At 43.6% G+C, this 22,686-nt stretch overlaps 1 protein-coding gene and 1 long non-coding RNA gene across 4 annotated transcripts in view; both read right to left on the minus strand.

The window, feature by feature from the left end:
• The window catches only part of LOC118676762 (nuclear mitotic apparatus protein 1-like), a 58,544-nt gene extending 43,084 nt beyond the window's left edge, over positions 1–15,460 (minus strand). For both annotated transcript variants that reach the window (XM_036351197.1, XM_036351198.1), the window contains exons 1-2: positions 15,302–15,460; positions 11,694–11,783 (exon numbers count right to left, since the gene is read on the minus strand). In XM_036351197.1, coding sequence (XP_036207090.1) covers positions 11,694–11,741 — 48 coding nt within the window. In that variant the 5' untranslated portion in view covers positions 11,742–11,783; positions 15,302–15,460. The remainder of the gene's footprint in view (positions 1–11,693; positions 11,784–15,301) is intronic.
• Positions 15,461–19,207: 3,747 nt separating this feature from the next.
• On the minus strand, positions 19,208–21,943 carry LOC118677335. Of its 2 annotated transcripts, none has more exons than XR_004974376.1 (2): positions 21,579–21,943; positions 19,208–19,604 (listed from the first exon to the last, which is right to left on the minus strand). It is a non-coding gene; the product is annotated as an uncharacterized LOC118677335 (long non-coding RNA). The 2 variants fall into 2 exon arrangements; XR_004974375.1 differs by having other exon boundaries at positions 21,555–21,943.
• Positions 21,944–22,686: the final 743 nt, after the last annotated feature.

Consider the following 22,686-nt stretch of genomic DNA (forward strand, 5'->3'; position numbering starts at 1 on the left):
AACATTCTATATCTTGTTTTCCCAGGTCAACTTCCAATTCCTACAGCTGTTTCCATTACGACATGGTTTTTAATTTCTTTCACATTCTAGATATTTTTCTCTGAACTTGCTCCTGGGTTCTACATCTGTTTCAAGTATGGTACCCAGAACTGCCTACTTCAGAGTGGCTTGTCTTACTGAAGCAGAATAAGAGAGTACTCAAACTTCCCTCTTTCCAATATCTCATTAGTAGTATCATTAATATCTTCTAACGCAACCCTAGATTATAGTGATCTCATATTTTTAGCAATTATGTTACTACTAGAGGCCCGGTGCACAAAATTCATGCACGGGAGGGGAGGTGTCCCTCAGCCCGGCCTGCACCCTCTCTGATACGGGACCCCTCGGGGGATGTCCGACTGCCGGTTTAGGCCCGATTCCTGTGGGATCAGGCCTGCCTGCCAGCCTGATCCCCCTAACTGCTCTCCCCTGCCAGTCTGATTCCCCTAACTGCCCTCCCCTGCCAGCCTGATCCGCCTAACTGGTCTCCCCTGCCAACCTGATCCCCCTAACTGCTCTCCCCCATCAGCCTGATCCCCCTAACTGCTCTCCCCTGCCAGCCTGATCACCCTAACTGCTCTCCCCCATCAGCCTGATTCCCCTAAGTGCTCTCCCCTGCCAGCCTGATCCCCCTAACTGCTCTCCACTGCCAGCCTGATCCCCCTAACTGCTCTCCCCTGCTGGCCTGATCACCCCTAACTGCCTCTGCCTTGGCCCCACCACCATGGCTTTGTCCAGAAGGAAGTCCGGTCTAATTAGCATATTACCCTTTTACTAGTATAGATTATATACCATATCTGCCTTTTATGTTAAATAAAGCCCTTATTTAAAAATACTGAAGTGCAAAACCACGTCTTATTATCCTGAATATACCAATCCACTCCTTTCCAGCTTTCTTACAGATCTACCTTCCACAGTCCTGGCTGTTCTATGTGGTAATGTGACTAAACGCCCTCCGCTCACCCACCCTACCCATGGCTGGCAGGTGGAAGAGGATTGGACATCACACCCAGAAGAACTAAGCCCTAAGCTGGGAATGATCCAAATAGGCCTGTAAGTGTTGAAGGCACAGACATTTAGGAAACCTTTAGGGCTAACTACCCAATTATCTTTGCAACCAGCCTACATTTATTCATATTGTCTTCAGGAATATTATGACAAAATTTGTCATATGCCTTCATAAAGTCCATATATTCTGTGGCTACTCCAGTTCCTGGACCTAGTAACTCTAGAATTCATGGATAAAAAATGTTGACTATGACCAAGTTGAGGATAGAAGTCTACATCATATCTATCTCCATGGTTGATGCTGACCCATTACTCAGCATATTTTGAGTATAACTCTTCAACTTGTTATTCAATTACCCAATTATCCTTGTAAGCAGCCTATATGTATTCTTATTATCTTCAGGAATATTGACAAAATTTGTCAAATGCCTTCAAAAGGTCCATATATTTAATGCCTACTACTGTCCCTGGATCTAGTAACTCTGCACAAAATGGAATAGAGCAAGGTCTACCTTCTGGTTCTCTTAATGAACATAAAACTGGCCCAATTTTATTAGTTCTCTAATACATCCTCACAAATCACCCTTTGATAGTATATTTGGAATCCTGCCTGAAATTGAAATTGAGTTCACTGGTTGTAGCTTATGGTTGTTTTATACATTGAACAGCATTTGTATGTTATCCTCTTACTCTCTGTGTGTCCTCAAAGATCACCTAGAGTGGTTCTGCAATCCCATTCAAAGGAATAGAACTCATCCACATCAAGAGACCTAAACTAATTCAGAGCAGATGGATTTTTTTTTTTTTGCAATCCCTTTGCCCATTGTGAGTTTTGGTTCCTTCTCATCAATTTGAAAATTATATTGCTTACTCCAAGGCACCTTCATCCTTAACCTTTTGCCTATTAATCACAGTTCTTGCCTTACTCCTGGCAAAGCACCCTATCCTTAGTCTAAAGAAAACTCTTGCTGGGTGGAGCTTCTTTGCAGCCTGATGTACAAAACAGAAATAGCATAAACTTCACAGTTGTGAACGCTATTAGAATGTTATTCCACCCTAGCAATTATGGAGGGAAGCTAAAATAAGTGAAGTAAAATATTTTATAGAACAGGTCTTCTGAAAGTTCAGCAAAGAAAGCCAAAAGATGGTATCATTATGATCTAGGAAACAAGACAATCAAATTCTAAAATACTAGGCCCATACAAGTAGCTTCCAGACTTCATCCAGTACAACCTGAATCACTAAATGACCTATGTTAAATAAGTATATTAAACAAAAGTTTTCAGTGCTATTAAATTGTAAATAATTTTCTGTATGTAAAACTGCAACAGGAAAAAAAAAGTAGTAACACTTTCAAATTCTTGGTGTCTATACAGCCTAATTACTTAGGGCATTTCTGTGAAATTTGAGAAGATATGATATACTATAATTATGTTCCCAAATGAAATAAAAGTTATATTTTTTTGTGAAATATAATTTGTGCTTCATTCTTATAACTTGGTGTTATATCATCTTGTTTTGTAAGTAAAATAATGACATGCTGTCATTCTTGACAAAATGGCTGTTATTAGCAGGATATCTTTGCTTTCTAGAAGCTGTACTTTGGAAGAGCATTAACAAATGCAGTATATTAAGCAAATGCAGAGCCATTTAAAAAATGAATTTTAAAATAAACTTCTCAAATGCAGTATTTGTACTTCTTAAATTATAGTTATTTAATACAAAAATGCACATTTTTTTAAAAGGTTATATTATGCTTTGAATCCTTTTCAAAACTCCTGTCTGTGCTTCAACTAGAAAAGGCACCCAGTAACCCCCTACTGCCCAATTGAGGCATTCTCTGCTCCAAAAATTGTTCCTCCCTCTTTTGTCCCACATGTCCAATGCTTACAATGCTTGGTTAAGGAGAAAAGAAACAGTAACAGCAATATAAACTGTTTCCCCTTCCAAGAGGATCTGCATTACAAAGATGCCTTTACTCAAAAACAGTGAATGTCTAGCTAGAGAATTTCACTCAGATGGGGAGAACCATTTTGAGACAGAACAGTGGACTTTTTGAGCCACACAGAGCAACTGACCATTTCATAAGCCCATCAGGATCCTTTGTCATCAATAAGTCAACTTGCTGTACCACAATTTAAAAATCAATTCAGTAAAAAAGCATCTATAAAAACCCCCACACCTGCATTACACTTAATGGTGAAAGAGGGAGTGATTTTTCCCCTAAGATAAGGAACAAAGCAAGGATATTCACTCTCTCTGCTCTTACGCAACATAACGCTGGAAGTTTTAGCCAGAGTAATAAGGCAAGAAGAGGAAATAAAGGGCAGACATATCAGAAGGGAAGAAACAAACTTTCCCTCTTTGAGATGACATGATTGTTAACCCTGAAAATCCCAAGGAATCCTATCCTACATAATAAAAGTCTAGGTAGTGTCACGCCCTCGCATGACGTTGCCACAAGATGGCTGCCACAAGATGGCCCGCAAGGGAGGGCAGTTGTGGGCGATCAGGCCAGCAGGGATGGGCAGTTGTGGGTGACCAGGCCAGCAGGGGGGGGCAATTGTGGGCAATCGGGCTGGCAGGGGAGCAGTTAGGTGTCAATCAGGCTGGCAGGAGAGCGCTTAGGGGGCAATCATGCAGGCAGGCAGGCGAGCAGTTAGAAGCCAACAGTACCGGATTGTGAGACAAATGTCCGACTGCCGTCAAACATCCCCCAAGGGGTCCCAGATTGGAGAGGGTGCAGGCTGGGCTGAGGGAACCCCCTCTCTGTGCACAAATTTCATGCACCAGGCCTATATAAGAACAGCCTAATATGCAAATCGACCGAACAGCAGAACCACGGGTGGAACGACTGTTATGACACGCACTGACCACCAGGGGGCAGATGCTCAACACAGGAGCTGCTCCCAGCCCGCAAGACCCAGGCCAACCAAGGCAGGTGCAGTGGGGGCCCCCCCATTGCCCTGCCGGTCGCCCCACAGATGGGCCCTAATCGCTGGCCGGGCCTAGGGACCCTACCCATGCACGAATTTCGTGCATCGGGCCTCTAGTTCACAATAAAGCTCCTGGAACTAATAAGTTCAGCAAGGTCGATGATTCAAGATAAACATACAAAAAACAACTGTAGTTCTATATACTAACAATGAACATGTGCATGATGAAATTAAAATTACAATTGCCCCAAAAATGAAGTGCTTAGGTATAAATCCAACAAAACATGTACAGGACTTGTACACTGAAAACAGATGGTAAGAAATCAAAGATCTAAAGAAATGGAGAGACATATTCATACTGTGTTTATGGGTTGGGAGACACAAAATATTGAAGATATCAATTCTCCCCAAATTTATATATACGTTTAATGTGTTATCAAAATTCCAGCCAGATTTTTTTTATAGAGAGACAGGATTGTGCTCAAATTATATGGAAAGGCAAAGAAACTACAAGAGCTAAAACAATCTTGAAAAATAAGAATAAAGTGGGAGGAATCATTTTATCTGATTTCAAGACATATAATGCTAGAGTAATAAATATTGTGTGGTATTGGCAGAAGGATAGACAAAAAGATCAATGGAATACACTAGAGAATCCATCAATAAATCTATATAAGTATACTAAATTGACTTCTTCAGAAAAGGTGAAAAAGCAATTTAATAAAGAAAAGATAGCCTTTCAACAAACAGTGCTGGAATAATTGGATACCCATAAGTTTAAAGAAAGGAACCTCAACCTAAACCTGACACCCTATACAAAAATTAACTCAAAATGAATCATGGACTTAAGTGTAAAACATAAAAACATGACTTTAGAAAAAAAAAAATCTAGGGTAAAATCTTCAGGATTCATATGAGGCAGACTTCTTATACTTGACTAGAGGCCCGGTGCATGAAATTCGTGCGGGGGGGGGGGGCGGTCCCCTTGGCCCAGCCTGCACCCTCTCCAATCCGGGACCCCTCGGGGGATGTCTGACTGCCAGTTTAGGCCTGATCCTGGGTATCGGGCCTAAACCAGCAGTTGGACATTCCTCTCACAATCCAGGACCGCTGGCTTCTAACTGCTCACCTGCCTGCCAGCCTGGTTGCCCCTAATTGCCCACCCCCCCACCCGCCGGCCTGGTTCCCCCAACTACCTCCCCACCTGCAGGCCTTGTTGTCCCTCACTAACCCTGCCATCCTTGTCGCCCCACACAGCCTGTTGTTCAGTCATTTGGTCATCCCTCACTAACCCCCCTGCTGGCCTGGTTGCCCCATGCAGCCTGCTGTTTGGTTGTTACTGTAAGGGCATCCTGACCAATTTGCATATTACCCTGTTATTAGTATAGATACCAAAAGCATAATCCATAGATGGAAAAACTGATAACCTAAATTTCGTCAAAATTTAAAACTTTTTCTCTACAAAAACCCTGTGAAGGAAATGAAAGGATAAGCCACAAACTGGGGGGAAATATTTGCAAATCACATATCTGACAAAGGACTAGTATCTAGATTATATAAAGAACTCATAAAACTCAACAGTAAAAAAAAAAAAATCAAATTTAAAAATAGTCAAAAGACATGAAGAAATATTTCACCTAAAAGCCTATACAGATGCCAAATGAGCACATGGAAAGATACTCAACATCATTAATCATTAGAAAAACGCAAATTAAAACCACAGTGAGGTATCACTACACAACTATCAGAAAAGCTAAACCAGAAACTAATGGCAATGCCAAATGCTGGTAAAGTGCAGAGAAACTGGATCATTCATACATTGCGGGTGAGAATTTGAAATGGTACAGCTTCTGGAAAAGTTTGGCAGTATTTTAAAAAAAACTAAACATGCAACTACTGTACAAGCTAGCAATTGCACTCTTGGGCATTTATCCCAGGAAAATGAAAACATATGTTCTCATAAAAACCTATACGCAAACATTTATAGCAGCTTTACAAGTAATTGCCAAAAACTGGACAAAACCCAGATGTTGAACAGGTTAAATAAACTGTAGTACATTCATACCATGTAATACTACTCAGCAATAAAAAGAAATAAACTATTGATACATGCAATAACCTGAATAAAGCTCCAGAGAATTACAGAGTGAAAAAACTAGTCCCACAAGGTTATATCTTGCATGATTCCATTTATGTAACATTCTTGAAATGACAAAATTATTAAAGATCAAATCAGTGGTTGCCAGGGGTCATGGATTAGGCCTGGGGGATAGAGTGGTGTAGGTGTATGAAGGGGGAGGTTGAGGTGAATGTGGCTATAGAAGGTCAACAGGAGGAATCCTTGTTGTACAGAACTGTTTTATATCTTAATTGTATCAATGTTGATAGCTGGTTGTGATACTGAAGTATTGTTTGCCAGATGTTACTCACCATTGGGGGAAGTTGGGGTAAGAGTAGATAGGATCTCTTGGTATCATTTCTTAACAAATGCATGTGAATCTACAATGATCTCAAAATAAGAAGTTTAATTAAAAAAAATAAGCAAAGTTTTAAAAATCAATCTGGGACTAAAATACCAAAGATTATTCCATAAACAAATTTTATTGAGCAATTTCAAGAAATGTTGGCTTCATACATAAACACACCTGTGTTTATCTACATATACTTCCAAAGTATATTTCCTCCAATACCTACTTTTCCACTGGGAAACCCCACCTCAGTAAACTCTGTAACCTTCCATAGCTAGCCAACAAAAGTATTTTGGACTATAAGTTCACAAATGCAAATTTGTTTCAAGAGTCATAGTAACATTTTTTTTAAAACCGTTTTTCCTAATAACCTATCTTGGATAACAATATCCAAGTGAATAGTCTCTCCAAGAATTACACAGCTTCCTACTTCTTCTCTCGTTAGGTTTTAAAACCACAGTTGCTTAAAAACACAGCATACATACCTCCACACACATATACACATATCATTACTTTTCCAGAACAATAATGTTAACAATTCTATGACCATTTTCTCATTTTTTCCCCCCTCTATTTTAACTCAATACAAAATCTGGCTCTAGCCACAGTGGCCCAAAATGACCTGGAAAATTAAGTTTATTTTTCCTGGCAATGACAATCTGTGCTTGGAAATATAAAACTGTTATTCTGAATAAATTTCAAAGTTTCAAAGTACTAAAATTACTATACTGAAACAGGACAAAATGAGCTGTTACTGCTAGAGAAACGGACTGTTATCCCAGAAAGAGCAGTGTGCTCCCAACCACTTCTGTTTTATAAAATAAACAACTCTGGTCTCTTTATTTTACTTTGTGTCCTCCGGTAATAAATATCTTCCCTGAAGCTAAATTCCCATTACAAATGTTCATTTTCTCACCATTGAGAGTGAGAGAGAGAGAGAGAGAGAGAGAGAAGGAGGGAGAGAGGTCAGCTTTACTTTGCAAAATAACTGATTTTTCCACTCATTTGTTGCAGTTGTTTTGATTTCTGTGTATGTCCCCAGGCAAAAACGACAAAAGGAAAGTTGTTCACTGCTTTTTTTTCTAAAAAAAAAGGGAGTCCCCTTATGTCTCTAAAATAGGTAGACATTCGAGAGAAGAAGAAATATAGAATTATTACTTTGCTGATCTGTGTTTTAATTGTGGCAATAAAATCCTAAACATAGAACTGTACTCTCAGTACAAGTGCATTCTGCTCTCAGAAAGCTGGATGAACATTCTAGCAAAGCTGCTAGCTTCCAGAGGTCAGAGACAGGTTAAGAGTCAGCTCAATCTAGAGGGAGAACAGATTTAAAGATCTGATCTAAGTACATACAGAAGTAAACTGTAGAGTCTGGCAGCAAAGGGGATGAATGTGGTCTTGCTATCCAGCCCTTGGGCCTGTTTTACATTTTGTGCCACCTGGGGAGATAGAAGTCTGAGATGTATTTTATGCTCAGTCAGAAATTGTGATAAAAAGCAAAAAGACCTAGGAATGAAAGTCAAAAGATTACCTTATTCTTGCTTCCCTATGATTCCCTAAAAAGATGAGATCAAGAGGTAGCTGATTTTTAACAATTTTAGTCTTCTAGTCGGGTAATGACTTCTCTAATTATAGCTTATCAGCAGCAGCAGCATTCTTCTCTATACTTTCCCTCCGGTGGCCATCTGCTCCACTACCTCTAATTTTTCTTGCAACTTTTCTACTACTATCAATTTACTAGTAATAGCACAGTGTAGTGCAGTCATTTTCATGTTCTTTATTAAGTACCTTTCATGTAAGTTATCAATCACCCTATTTCCATATCACATAGCAAAAGTATAGAAAGAAATAAAGAGGAAGGGCTCCCCTCACCTTCTCTTCCCTGATTTCTACATTAACCTTCCTTGCATGCACAGAGAAAGAAAAGAAGAAAAAAAGGAAACACACAGCAAGGGTTTCTCTAGAAAGCATAAAAACTAACACCAAAAAAGTTAACAGAAGAACAAGGTAGGGGCACTGATCCACCCACCTCATGTTCTTTTTTTACCCAATAAAGAAATGGAGCACAATTTCCAAGCCACAATGAAAAAAAAAAAGATTTGTTTTCTTCATTTTAATAATGAAGTATCTATACTAATAAAAGGGTAATATGCTAATTAGACCAGATAGACCGGATGTCTTCTAGACGTCCTTGCGGACGTCCTTCTGGACAAAGCCACAGTGGCGGGGCCTGAGGCAGAGGCAGTTAGGGGCAATCAGGCCAACAGGGGAGAGTGGTTAGGGGTGATCAGGCCAGCAGGGGAGAGCGGTTAGGGGCAATCACGCTGGCAGGGGAGAGTGGTTAGGGGCGATCAGGCCAGCAGGGGAGAGCGGTTAGGGGCAATCACGCTGGCAGGGAGAGTGGTTAGGGGCGATCAGGCCAGCAGGGGAGAGCAGTTAGGGGCGATCAGGCAGGCAGGCAGGTGAGCGGTTAGGAGCCAGCAGTCCCGGATTGCGAGAGGGTACAGGTGGGCTGAGGGACTCCCCCATGAATGAATTTCATGCACTGTGCCTCTAGTTAGTAAATAATTCTAATCCAAAGTATTCCTATTACCACTATACGCTATATGCAGGGGGGCAAAAGTAGGTTTATAGCTGTTAGTACTCAAAACAGAGTTCATTCTTGTATTATTTATTAACTAGAGGCCCGGTGCATGAAATTCGTGCACGGGGGGGGGGGGGGCGCGTCCCTCAGCCCGGCCTGCACCCTCTCCAATCCAGGACCCCTCGGGGGAAGTCCAACTGCCACAGGGATGGGGCCTAAACCGGCAGTCAGACACCAGTCTCGCAATCTGGGACCGCTGGCTCCTAACCACTTGCCTGCCTGCCTGCCTGATTGCCCCTAACCACTCTATGCGCCTGCCTGATCATCCCTAACCACTCTACCTGCCTGCCTGATCGCCCCTAACAGCCTCTGCTTGCCAGTCTATTCACTCCCTATCTGCCTCCCTGCTGGCCAGGTCACCTTCTAACTGCCCTACTGCCAGCCTGTTCACCCCCTAAATGTCCAGAAGGAAGTCAGATGTCTGGAAGATGTTACCCTTTTATTAGTATAGATTATTGTATTATTTTCCATATGAACAACTGTAACCCTACTTTTGCTCCACCCTGTATCTATTTAACATGATTCTGTATAGAATGAAGTATGCAAGCTGACTACATACTGCCTGATCACTAGACAATTTAATAAGTACGTTATGGGCAATCTAGATAAATCAAACATAGTTAAGAAGTTGTGGAAAACAAATAACTGACTTATTCTTAGACGATGCTTTAAGGGGCTGTGGGGTGCATGTACACATTTTGGTTGCTTCATAATCAAGTACCCAGAACAATGCCTGGCACATATAGGCACTGGGTGAATATTTTTGTATACCTGTATCTAACTTAGATTTGAAAAAGTGCAAAGCTGTACTTTATATTCTAAACATTCAGCAGGACAAAGGTACCATCAGAACACTTATCCAGGGCCTTAGGCAGCTTCGCTTCTCTTAGACTCACTGCTTCTCTGCACTGCGTGGACAGCTACTTGCCATTCCTGCTTTGAGAATATAACTGCAGATTTATGAAATGCTTGGTTTCAGCATCTTTAAACAATTTATTTATAAAGTACCTTAAACATGGAAAAAATACCATTCTACCTCTCATAAAAACCTTGCCAAAATAAATACATACTTTCTCATATATTCAAAATATTTACATTGTTAAACATTCTCTAACTTGGCCAGCATTTTCTCACCAGTAAGCTGTTCCCTTAGCCTAGCCTGCTCTATTGCCTACCTGTCTATTGCCTTCAAGGACCAATCCCAGTTCTACTTCCTGCATAAAGCTCCTCCCTTGATTATCCCAATACTTGGGGATTCCTGTCCCTACCTTCTCCTTTCTTATTAGCTACTATCTTATATGACATTTAAATTATACACTGTCTTTTAGAGTTGTTTTTTTTTCCATCTCATTATAGATCCTCTTCCTGACAGATGACTGGAATCTGAAGTATGGGAATTGTTTCTTGCAGATGGTTTTGTTTTCTTTTCATCTCTACCACACAGGGTAGTATATGGAAGGAATTCAGTTGAGGGAGAGAGGAGGGACATTCCATGTCTACAAACACATAAAAGCAGCATTTCTCGGGTAAGCATAGCATAGCTGAGCTCTCTTTGTGCTTTCTATCTCTTACATCTAACTTAAAAGGTAGAGCAAATTAAATGCAGAGGTTGAAAAGGTCTTTTCTGGTAATTGGACTTCACTTCCAGTTCCTGCAAGGCTGCAGTTTATATAAATCTGGAGATTTATATAATCTCCAGTAAGCATCAGTAACAGTAACAGTAAGCATCAAGTTAAATCAATGGTAACAGGAAGCCCAAAGCAACATGAACAAAGAATAAAAGCATATCTGAGAGCTGACTGCAATTTTTCAATTAAAAAATAACAGACTGTTAAGAGCTGACTGTAGATTTACTGAAAAACCTGAATGATTAATGGTAGCTAAGGTCTGAGATTTAATTCACAATTTGTCAATCAGTTTCAAAAAGACATTTTTAAAATTATACTGTTAATAATATATGCAATGCCAAACTAAATATAGGAGTAATGAGTTTGCCTGAGGACAGATATGAACTAACAGGGAGAAGAACAAGAAAATCTGAAGAATTGTTAACTAGATTAAATGAACTGATACATATATGAAAAGGCTTAAAACAGTACCTCGTCTAAGAATTAAGGTGAAATTGAAATAGACACTTATATAGAGAGACTTCAAAACTTAGCATCATAAAAAACTACAAGCTAACTATAATTTCTGTGGTGGTTTACTACTAATTATTTGTTTTGCAAATACAGACTAATGATCATTTAAAATTTTAAACAGACTCATTGATTTCAGTTTGTTTTTTAAAAAAAACTTCTTTCTGCAAACCTGCTAGAAAATACCTCAATATTACTATCAGGCTCCGCAAACACCTGGTCAAATACTGTGCTGAAATTGTATATCTGCCTTTGTTCACAGGTCAAATACTCTGCACTGAATTGAATTCCACAATTCTGACCATTAGGATTATTCCCTTCCCCACTCCATCAATTCATTGCAGATGCCCTGACCAAAATAAATACAGAACCTCTGAATTCACTTCCCCAAATTTTAGAATTATCTACCTGCTAACAGGTTTCCAATGTTATTTTGTAATAACACAATATAATATCATACCTTTTGGATTTCTTCAGGTAACGCATGCATGGGAACGTGACGATCCATAATTTCCCAAAATACACTGAAGAAGCTCTGAAGTAAAATAATCTAAAAATATTGATGGCAATAGTCAGAATTGGATAATGTCAAAAAATTCAAATTACGAGATATAAATTCTTGGTAGTATTGGAAGAAGAATGGTGATAACTGTTCAAACAGATGTTTATTCCATCAGTGTTAAACAGTACAAGTGGGGTTTCCTCAGTTAGTTATTAGGCCAATAGAACAGAAAAGACCTACAGAGACTGCTTATACTAGCTGCAAATATTTTCTTTCTTTAGAGACATATGCAATACTTTCCACAATAAAGAATTTAAAATTTTTTTAAAATGTATACACACTTAACAAAAAAAAGAAATTAATGGTCCCATTGTAATTTCTGTGGTGGTTTAATACTAATTATTTGCTTTGCAAATACAAAATAAGGATCATAAAATCTTAAATGGAACCATTTATTTCAAGATTTTTTTTTTCTGAAAAGCTATGAGAAAAATGTGTAAATATGGTATTTTAGTTTGGCAGACAAGAAAAGCAACTGTGACGTGAATGTAGTTTAAAAAAATTATGATCAGCTTAAATATGATATGCAGGCCCTGAACAAAAGAAACATCAAAGTATGAGAAGCCAAGTGTCAATTTTAACTAAAAATTAACATCTTTATTATTTTTGTGTAGGTATTTTACTTTTAATAGATTTTCATTTTATAATAAAATAATCTATATATATAAAAGCCTACGCGACTGTTAAGACTGAGCAACAGAGGAGCTGCTCAACACAGGAGCTGCCCCCGGTGGTCAGTGCACTTCCACAGCCAACCTCCCACAGCCAGTCAACCTCCCCTGGTCCCTCCCCCCAGCCGGCAAACCTCCCGTGGTCCCCCAGGCCAGCAGCTAGCAGGCCCCGCCTGGCAGCCAGTAGGCCCCCAGGCCCTGGCTGGCAGCTGGCAGGCTCCACCTGGCCTGGCCCTGACTGGGACTGGGCGAGATGGTCCTGATAGGCCCTGATCGCTGGCCAGGCTTAGGGACCCCACCTGTGCACGAATTTTGTGCACTGGGCCTCTAGTTCGATATAACACTCTATCACTACTTTCATAAAACCACACAGAATGGAGGAGCATTTGGGTTTCGTGTGTGTGTTTTTCATCTTTCTCAAATATGGAGGAAGAATAGACCGTCCAATTTCATGAGTGAGAGATGTTTATATATACCCAAGGAGTGAAGGGGGCAGCAGAGTATGATATAGGCCCAATTCCACAGCAGGGAGCAAGGCCTAAGGGCCAACAGTTGTAGACAAAGAACAATCTAGGAGAGGAGTATTACTGAAGGCTCCTGAGGTGGTTTGCTTTTGATCAGGGTAAGATTTTGACAGGAGAGGCCAAGGAGTCTGAGGTAGCAACTCCAGCCTTTCCAAGGCAGCAGGTAAATTGTATGTGACAAAAATTCTTATAGTAGCAGTATTTTTTGTTTTAATTATGCAACTATTGGTAGAAAAGAGGATTCCCTCCCTATCCCATTAGCATAAAATCCCTTGTTTTAATGAGCTGCTGTTTACAGCAAATAATTAATGATCTGTCTTCCCATATAAATATAGTGTGTGTGTGTGTGTGTGTGTGTGTGTGTGTGTGTGTGTGTGTTTGGTAAAGTTAACTGCAGCTGGCTGTGGGGTAAAGTTAACTGACATAGTTAACATTGGCCCACATGACCAAGTACATAATAATGTGATGTTTGGCAGACTGTCACCGTGATGTGGCAAGAGCTCATTATTCACAAAAGGCTCATTATTCTCATTTCTGCCATTTTACAATGGACTCACCAATAGTAAAATAAGATGGCATCAGCTTAATTAAACTCTATTGGGAGAATTTCTCCTAAATTACCACCCACAAAATTCCACCCACAAAATTATTTGAGAGCATGGATCTGGTGACAGTGTAAACAAGGCAGTTTTGATTTAGAACCTTGATTGTTTGTAAATCTATCCCAACTTTGTGGTCTTATTCTACCAAAGGAGAAGAATTGGCAGGTTCTGATTATTGAGGGAAAATTAAAAATAAAATATTCTGCTAACCCAGAAAACCTCTCTGTAGCAGATAGCAATTTCATTATTGAATATGCATTTAACCACACTGTGAGGCACATCACAATCAATCTGCTAACGAGATTACAGAGACAGAAAGAAATCCCACTTTTTATACAACCAAGCAGATACAATCCATTACAGTGCCAGCGGTTCTCAACCTGTGGGTCCCGACCCCTTTGGGGGTCGAACGACCCTTCCACAGGGGTCGCCTAAGACCATCCTGCATATCAGATATTACTATTCATAACAGTAGCAAAATTAGTTACGAAGTAGCAACGAAAATAATTTTATGGTTGGGGGGTCACAACATGAGGAACTGTATTTAAAGGGCCAGAAGGTTGAGAACCACTGCTCACACGCTTGTTCTCAAGATAAATGGTAACTTGTCTTCAGTACAGCTTGCTATACACTCTCTAATAGTTCATTTTAAATCACCTGGTAACTCAAGTAGCCATCTATTCTAGCTAATTGCATCTGTTCTAAGGAATGCAAATCTCTATGACAAAGGAGGTGGTTGCTAGAAGGCACCTAAAGTAAAACTCTAGTCTAGGAGATATGGAAATAGGGGAGTTAATTTCCTTGATATTTACATTTTAAAGAAATGGCTCCCCGGTCCTCAAGAAAAACATGATGGGTCTTTAAAAGCTTTGCATGCATATTAAAGGAATAGAGGGAGCATTCACAAATAAGAAGTTTCTCCACATCGGGAGGGGAAAGGTCTCTTTCCCTTTTGGCCGCAGGGAAATTTGTTCATTTTAATTTTCCTACATTACTTTGCATGTTTTATCAAATGAGCTCCTTTTATTCTTTCACTTTAAACTCGTGTCGGCTGTCCGTTGGCAAGAGGTGCGGTGATGACTGGCAGCAGCTATGTAAGGTGTTTCTGAACCTGCTCTCTCTCTCTCTAACAGGGTCACGAGGAAAATGTCAAAAACACAGCAATGTTCTTGACTGTTCACTTCCGATTCTCTTCCGCACGCCAGGGTCACGATGGGCCGTTAGCTCCCGTCCCGTTTTCAGGCCGGTTCGTAAAGAACTATCCCCCTGGCGTGAGTCACCCAAAAGGAGCAGGTCAGGGTCAGGTGAAGCGGGAGTTGTCCTAAGACTTTCTTGAGCGACAGACTTTTCCAAACAAAGACCAACTGCGAGGCCAGCCAAACTGCTGGAAGGCCTGTGAAATGTGTCCCTGTCTCACCCCGTTCCCGCGGGACCCGCCGCGGCAGGAAGAGGAGGCGGAGGGCGCGGCGCGGAGCCCCCGCCATCCCCACCCAACCTCCCCCCCCCCCCCCCACGCACTGCGGGAGTGGGGGGGGAGTGGATGCCGGGCCAGGCGGGCGGGCTCGCGGGGACCAGCCAGGGGGCACAGGAGGGGGCGCCGCGCCCCGCTTTCCGGCCCTCTCCCGGTGCCGGCACGCCTCCGCGCCGGAACTGCGTCCCGGGGAACCGGGTCCCCCCCGCAGTTCAGGAAGCCACTCGCCGTCTCTCACCTAGACCAGGACGCCGCCGGGTGCGAAACGGCTTCCCCAGTCTCCTGGGAGACCGCGCTGCACGTCGGCGTGACGTCAGGGCGCGGTGGCGTCACGGCCCACGCGAGGCCCCGGGCTCGGGGCGGAAGCGGGAAGCTCGCGTTGGGTCCGGGCGAAGGGCTCGTCTGACGCTGAGTGCGCGAGAGGCCGGACGGCGGGGAGGGGCGGGGCGGAGCGGGCGGCTGGGGTCGGGGCGGCGACCGGGGGTGCGGGGAGCCCGCCCAGCCTGCCTCCTGGGTTGGGAGCCTCGGTGCGGCGACCTCTCGCCCTGGTCCTGGGCCCGCGTGGAGGACGCGGCAGTCCCTGCTCTTGGGCGGAAAGGGGAGCGATGCCTGTAGAGGTCAAGGGTGTGCAGGGGACTCGCTGGTCTCAGTGCAGCGGAGGCGAGTTAACTGAGAAGACGTTGGTAACATTTTCGTCCTAGTCCAGGAGCAGTCCAAATGAGAGGTTCCGTCCCAAGGCTATCTTGGGGGAACTTATAGGCATATATGCAAAGCCCGTGGACACAGACAATAATTTGGTGAAGCCCGGGGGTGGGGGTTTGGGGGTGGGGGCAGGATGGAGGGGGTCCATGGGGAAACAGAGGGAGGGACATCTGTAATACTTTCAACAATAAAGACGTTCTTTTAAAGGTATCTTGAGACCCCCTGGTCCACAACTTATTTCTTTTTAAAAGACTGCCCACCCACACACGTGTCTGCCTTTCTTTCCTTCATTCATAAAGCAGGTATTTGTTGACAGCCCACTATGCGACGAGCAGTGCCTACCAGGATGGGGTGAAGCTCGGGGACTGACTAACCCAGACAGGGGCAGACATTGGTATGATTTGCAGTGTCCAGGTCGCTCCCATTTTGAAGATTATATGAGGTCCAAAATGCAGCTCTTGCAAGAAACAAAATATCCACTACTCGCTCGCAGGGAAGGAGGCTTGTCACTACTGAATGAAGTAAGGTTGAATGAATACAAAGAAAATTCATTAGAAAGTAGATTGAGAAAAATGATCAAATGTTGCAGAACATTGCTAGAACAGGAGTCAGACTGCTGATTGATAGCTATTATTAATGAAAATGACAGCATGACGTCCTGAACACTTCTAAAAGCCTTGTTCCTCAAAGCACTAAAAGTCTTGGAAATAACGTGTAATACTATCAACAATAAAGATATGAAAAGGAAAAAAAATTAAACTCTTGGAAATAGATGTATGTACCCTGTACACTTTAATCTGGCTGTTATTTTTGCCCCAATGTCTACCAGCAACTTTCTGTTTATACAGAAAGAGAACACCTTTATACTCAAAGCATCTTTCTTCATCTGGGGGAGAGAAGCACAGAGGACTGAACAAAGGATTAGGAAGGCAGAGGACAGCCAGTGAAGTGGTCAAGTACAGCCTGCTTATTGGCCTTGAGACCAATTTTCCTTCCCTTGTAAATGTCCCTTAGACCGGCACTGTCCAATAAGAGAGCCACATGGGATTATCTAATTTAAATGAAGTACAATAAAAACTTACATTCCTTTTTGCAGTAGCCATATTTCAATCTTCAGTAATTATAAGTTGCTACTGCAAAAGACAGCACATACATTTAGAACTTTTCATCATCAAAGAAAGTTCTGTTGAACAGTGGTAAGCACTATAAGAATTTCAAGGATAAAGTTGATAAATTGTGAATAGCTTTTGTTAAAGAATAGCAGTTAAAAGATCACAACATGATGAAGAGTGTGACAGAGTGTTACAAAATAGGCCTATTAAAAAAGTAATCCAATAAGCTTCTCCCCAGTGTTGGTGTGTGTTTTTCTTGGCTCTCGGTTGGTGTCGGTTTCTCCCTCTGTCAAGGTTTCTTTCCCTATCCTTTTTCTCTTTCCACTTCTTTCTCTCACCACATTATTGGCCATATTGACTGAAGTAGAATTTAAAATATTCCCATCATTGGATATATTGAATAAGGTTTTGTTTTATCCTAGTCTTTAATTTTTTTATTATCCTGTTCTTAAATTTTAAATCAGCAGTTTCACTTTTTTTCTTAAAATATATTTTATTTATTTTTTTTTTTTACAGAGAGGAAGGGAGAAGGATAGAGAGTTAGAAACATCATCCATGAGAGAATCATCTATCAGCTGCCTCCTGCACACCCCCTACTGGGGATGTGCCCGCAATCAAGGTACATGCCCTTGATCAGAATCGAACCTGGGACCCTTCAGTCCACAGGCTGACGCTCTACCCACTGACCCAAACCGGTTAGGGCAGCAGTTTCCCTTTTAACCATATCTTTAAAAATAATCCAGTGAGAACCAAGTTACATTTAACCTCTTCTGTGACTATTATTTTCCCGTGTGGGTCAATGACCCCTGAAAAAAACGTCCCCTAGTTTGGGGAACAAAGTCTATAAAATGACTAAACTAGGGCTTTCCACGTGGTCCACAGACCTTTGTGTTTTAATATTAAAATGTTAATACAGTGTCTATACTTTTGTTTCTGTTATGAATTTACCTAAGATATTTATCCCACAGGGCATTGTCATTCATCCCATTCATTTTAATTCATAGTATACTTCCTCCTCTCCTTTCCCCCTTCCCTGATGAAAAGCATGTGAGAGAAAAGGTACTTTATCTGCAAGTCTGATAAAAATACTAGGAAATCTACCCAAGATTGCTAATTTCAAAATGAGCCCAGAATTGTACAAAGGGAGCATAGCAAAACTACAGTTAGCTCACCTTATTTTTATCCTGTGAGCCAGAACAGAGTGCTATCCCCTCAAAAGTTTGAATAAAATGGTTGTAAGCAGGCCTTCCAGGGTGGCAATCACAGCTTCCATTGCTACTTCTGGGTTCCATCCAATGCAAGTACAGAATTTTTAAAAAGCTAACATTTATTGGGCTCATTCTATCTGCCACGTACTTCATACATGTCTTATTTGTTGAGAATACTCCCAAACATAACTCAGTCAGATCCTACTTACTGCTTATTTTCGCCCAAAAGATAGAAGTGGCCAAATGCATGGCCCAACCCATAAGCACTGAAGTGGCCTTGGACTGAATGTGAGATTAAGCAGAAGCACATGGGCCTCCTGTATTTGTATTAGTGGACTCTGCCAGCCAGCCAGTACCCACAGGGCATCAGCCTACTGTGGATTGGCAACATATGTAAATACCCAAAATGTGTTTAATTCTGGAAACTTAATGTTGTCTTAGACTTAGTTTCTTCGTGTCTTTTCAAACACAGCTTCCAGTTTTCAAAAAAAGGGGTCAACTACAAGCAACCACTTGCTTTGTTGTACTTACCCCAACACACGTTTCCCAACAACATCTAGATTGGGTTTTCTTTCCTAGTACTGGTGTGTTTTTGTAACTGTTCATCGACATTTACAGTTTGGGATCTCTGTATAAAGCTACTTTGTGTATTTTGAAATCCAAGTAACTGGTCTGGAATGGGCTCTGACTACAAAATACTATTTTTTGGTTTATACTCTATATTCTTGAATCCATTCTGTGTGCAGTGTAAGCTTGAGTACCTACTAAAATGAAGGTCAAAATGTTTAAATAGCATTTCTCTCTAAGAGTTCATATGTATTGTCATCTGTGCAGGAATGACTTGTGTACTGAATTGTTTTTGGCTCTAAGAATATGATTATTGAACAAAATTCCCACTCTACCCTATAAGCACATGTAAATTAGCCCAACTCCAGAAATGAACTCAGATTAGTCAAACCCCCTGCCCTGGCCCTTGACTGGTAGTTTAAATGGAATGGGCTTATGACCCGATTCTGACCAAACCAGCTCCAAGAGACGGTTGCTGGAAGCTTCTGGAAAAGTTCTTCTTAATGTTCATCACAGCCTTATTTATAATGTTTAAAAACTGGAAATACCAAAATGTAAAACAAATTGGTTTATCAAACAACAAGACGTGCAGCTATTAAAAATGATGGTGAATGTCCCAAGTCGATTTTTCTGTGGAAAAAAGCAAGTTAAAAATAACATGATTGTAAAGTGCATTCCAAATAGCATTCTATACATTTTGTTAATTATTTTTATCAATGGATATTTTATTAGGATACCAGAGTACCTCACAGAATCAACAGAAATGCTGAATAACCCAGCTTCCAGAAAGCAGGAAACAGGACTGCCTTGAGAATGCCACATAAGAACTCTGGAACTCTAAAAAGCCACAGAGACTCTCAGCCCTTTGAGTCTATCACTCTATGAAAGTTGGTCTCCTTTACAGGCTCAGCACATGGCAGGTCAGTGGTGGCCGACAGTCCAGTTTCGCCACCTAGAGAAAGAGAGGAGACCTCTGTCACTCCCAACCTACAGTTAGAAGAATGTCGGGAAATGGCTGGCACCTCTTGGGTAACACATCAGCTCCTTGACCAAATCCCCGAAGCCAGAAGGAGTCAGGTACATGCCTCCTGGCCAATTGTGGGAACCAGGGAGGCCAGGCCACACATGAGGACGCCTCCCTTCCTAATTACATGTCTAGAAAAATAGGGGCAGAGTCTGAAGAAGAGGGACAGTTCTGTTCCAGGAGGAAAGAGTGCTAGACCGACAAACATTCCTACATAAACTTAAGTGAGCGTCGGAATTAGCCGGGAAAACATGTTAATTACACAGTGAATCTGGCTCTCTCTTTCCACACAAACTGGGAGGCAAACATGTGTATTTTACAGTGGACACTAGGTATCCTAACCCCAGAGAATCCCCCTCTTCAATAATGGTGTGTTACTTGTGTAATAAATTGTGTGTGTGTGTGTGTGTGTGTGTGTGTGTGTGTAGCTAGGCATTATAGGCTTACGGGTAAATAGGGAAATAAGAGCATAGATCCACCAAATCAAAGTTTAAGTAGAAAATAAGCTAATGTGGAATTTTGCGAGCTTTCAGTTGCCTGGAGTGGTTTGTATGATGAATCTGTCTTGGTGTTCGTATTTTTGTCTTGCCCTCCAACCTTAATTTATCAACAAATCTCCAAACACTGGAATTATATAAATAATATGTCTGAGCAAAGTACACATTTTGTTTATGGGATCTTGTGAAGGGACTTAGATTCTGACACTTTATACATAACATCTGTAACTTTTTCTTTCATTTTTTTTAATGCCCGTGGGACTCTGGAGTCGACGTTTAAGGGAGGTCCTCGCCAGTTCCTGTGCCAGAGAACTGAGGCACCTCTGATTTTAAAACAAAACACACTGGGAAGTACGCTTCTAGGAGGCATGACAGCATGCACGGAGCCATGCCTGTTATTAATAAGCTTCGTGCAGAGGAGACAAAACTTGCGTGCCCCGAAGCCGGCAGCCTGCGCTCCGGTTCCTTTCCGTGCGAGCTTGCCACGCCAGCCGCACCTGCGCGCCGTGCACGCGTAAAGCTGGCCTTGGAACGCCTCCCTGGCCTGGCTGCTCATGGACCGAGCAGTCTGCTCCCCGTGCGTTTCACACATGCTGGCTGAGCGGGTTTTATGACCGAGTGTTACCCACGCTCCGATAACAAGGAGACGCTGTGTCCTCCCCGGGAACTCACTCCCCGTCCCAGAAATATAGCGTGACTCCCCGCCCCGCCGGCCGGTAAAAGTGGAAACCGGCGCCGCCCTCCAGCACCTGCGCCGCCCGCCCCGCGGCAGCCAGGGCCGCCCCGGGCACGAAGTGCGTGCGGCCGCCAGGCAGGCAGGTCACGCAACCCCGAGGCCCCGCCCCCGCCGCCTGCTCTCCCCGCTTCCGTGCGCGCCCGGGCTCCCCGGGGGCCGGAACCGCCTCGCGTGCCGACCCGGCCGCCTAGTCCTGCCAGGATCCCAGACTCCGCTCCGCCCCCCGGCGCGCCGCGTCCCCTGCCAGCTTCAGCCCGAGCGGGCGATGCCCCCAACTTAATGCCGGAAAGTTTCCACCTCCGCTGCTGCAAAGCAGACACCTCCGGGGAAGGGGGGGCGGGGGGCAGGGAGACGCGGGCGAGGAATCGGTCTCGCCCGGGGGTCCCTACTCAGCTCCCTTGGCGGCTCTGGCGCCCGCCGTGCCCGATCGCTCCGTCGGGGGGTCCCGGGCCGGGCGGCCGCAGTAGCGTGGCAGCCTCGCGCCCCGCCCTTTTGCGCAGGAGGGGGCGCGGGCGGTCCGCCAGCCCCCGGCAGGGACACCCGGGAAGAGACCCCCCACAGCGCCCCGCCGGGGGTGGGGGTGGGGCTGCTGCCGGGAACCGGGTGCGCAGCAGCCGAGCTGCGCTGCGTTGCCAGGCGACTGACCCCGGCGACCCGGCGCCTTCTGACCTCGGGGTGGGGTGGCAGCTGTGCCTCGGGGGCGGCGAGGGGCAGGGCCCGCGGGGGCTGAATGGTGCGAAGGCCGCCGCTTGCAGGGGGGCGGGGGATGAGATTCGTGTTTGACGTCCGGGGTCAGCTCTCTGACGGCTGAGAACCGGCGCTGCCCGCGGTGGAACGGGCTTCTGCTCTGCGGGCCGGAGGGCGGGCTGGCTGCACGCAGCTCCCGGGTGGGCCGGGCCGCCGGCGCCTCTCACGCTACGCCGCGTGCAGCGGAGGAAGCGCGTGTCGTGACGCCCGGCGATGAGATCAGTCTGAGTTATCGCCGCGTCGGGCCGGGAAGGGCTGCCTGTCACGCAGCCGCCGCCTGGGCCGGTGCCGGCTCTGCCCGGGTGGAGGCAGCGGGAGCACCAGCCCTTCCAGGCAGTGCCCGTGGGGAGCGTCAGAACTCTTCCCAGGGGCGGCGAGGGCAGGGGAGCGGGGGGCGCGCGCGAGGGCTGGGGAGCCAGAGAAGATGCGTACAAAATTCGACTTGCACAGTTAGGGGAGTGGATGCTATGAGCAAACCGGTTTGCGAGGCGCACACGGAAAATGACCCCTGTGAATCAGTGTCTTGCACTGCGCCCAGGAGTAGGTAACTGTCTAAAAAGCACCGCAACATGGAACTCAGAGGTCCTGAAATGTGCCTTGAGCTTGTTGCTATTACCTCGTGTAAGAGGCGCTGCACCCGGCTTGCATATACGTGCATGAAATTGAATTTATACAGTGAAGTCTGGAGGCAGGCTCTGGCAAGGGGGATAATTGTGAATTCAGTAAGGGAGAGTACAAACAGTAAGGTTACTGAAAAGGACAAATGAACTGAAAAAAATTCAGACCATGACACGAGGAAGCCATTACATTCATCTTTTCATGGTCTTGAACATCTTGTACGAACTCAGCTATAATACGTAGCGGAAACCTCTAATTAGACACAGAAAACGCAAGTATTTAGCTGTGCCAGGCAAGCATTGAAAACATAAGCTTTATGGACACATGATTAAGATCCATAGCATAAGAGAGAATTATATCTTTTTTTAAAGTTCTCTTTATTTTTAAATATATTTTTATTGATTTCAGAGAG

This window comes from Myotis myotis, unplaced genomic scaffold, assembly GCF_014108235.1.
Source record: "Myotis myotis isolate mMyoMyo1 unplaced genomic scaffold, mMyoMyo1.p scaffold_m19_p_2, whole genome shotgun sequence".
Lineage (NCBI taxonomy): Eukaryota > Metazoa > Chordata > Mammalia > Chiroptera > Vespertilionidae > Myotis > Myotis myotis.